Source organism: Camelina sativa, unplaced genomic scaffold (genome assembly GCF_000633955.1).
Source record: "Camelina sativa cultivar DH55 unplaced genomic scaffold, Cs unpScaffold01997, whole genome shotgun sequence".
Lineage (NCBI taxonomy): Eukaryota > Viridiplantae > Streptophyta > Magnoliopsida > Brassicales > Brassicaceae > Camelina > Camelina sativa.
The window spans coordinates 1-1,004 of NW_010923114.1; the positions used below are offsets into that span (position 1 = coordinate 1).

The 1,004-nt window shown below is 41.4% G+C and overlaps 1 protein-coding gene across 1 annotated transcript in view; it reads left to right on the top strand.

The window, feature by feature from the left end:
* Positions 1–102: 102 nt before the first annotated feature.
* The window catches only part of LOC104774204 (probable transcription-associated protein 1), a gene marked incomplete at its 3' end in the record, with an annotated part of 2,728 nt that continues 1,826 nt past the window's right edge, over positions 103–1,004 (top strand). The window contains exons 1-3 of the mRNA XM_010498861.1: positions 103–132; positions 308–565; positions 644–991. Of these exons, the coding sequence (XP_010497163.1) occupies positions 103–132; positions 308–565; positions 644–991 (636 nt within the window). The remainder of the gene's footprint in view (positions 133–307; positions 566–643; positions 992–1,004) is intronic.

Here is a 1,004-nt window from a genome sequence, read left to right on the forward strand (position 1 = left end):
AAGGCTTTACACTCTTACTACCATTGGGCATGTTTATAACTTGCTGGGAAGTTCTGAAATTACGGAGGCCCTTCTTCTCTGAGCAGTTTGCATTCTAAAGAAATGACGTTTAGCAGTAGCAGTCTAAAAGCAGTATAGTATTATGCATTAAATTCTATAATGAGATTATGCGGATCGTAGGTTTCTTTTGGATCTGGTTAAGTTCTAGGCCTTATTGACCACTTTTAGTCTCGAAGTATGTTGGTTGATCGTGACATTATTCTATTTATGGCTGTAGTTTTAAGTTTCCTTTCTCTTCCTCGAACAGGTAGCAGTGGTAATTGAGCCTAAGGACAGGGAAGCCAACACTATGTACAAACAAGCTTTAGATTTTCTTTCAAAAGCTTTGGAAGTTTGGCCAAATGCGAACGTCAAATTTAACTATTTAGAAAAGCTGCTTAGTAGCATGCCACCGTCTCAGTCAGATCCGTCCACAGCACTTGCTCAGGGCTTGGATGTCATGAACAAGGTTCTGGAGAAGCAGCCGCATCTTTTCATTAAAAACAACATCAGCCAGATCTCACAGGTATACTTGCTGCAGTAAGCGTTATCCTAATATATGAAATCATTTCTGTTCTTTGCTGACTGTTCTGGTCTTCACCAGTTTCTTGAGCTGTCTTTCAAACACAAGATGTTCGACGCTGGGAAATCGCTATGCTCTTTGTTGAAGATGGTTTTCATCGCCTTCCCACATGATGGAGCTAGTACGCCTCCTGACATAAAGCTGTTGTATCAGAAATTCAGTGAGCTGATACAAAAACATGTGCATCCTGTTACTGCTCCACAAGTGTCAGGAGATGATAACTCTCTCGGTTCAATCAGCTTTGTACTTGTTGTCCTCAAAACCTTGGCAGAGGTTCAGAAAAACTTTGTTGATCCTTATGTACTGGTGCATATCCTTCAGCGTCTTTCGCGGGATCTGGGATCAGCAGCGGGTGCTCATCCTAGACAAGTAAGTTATTCTT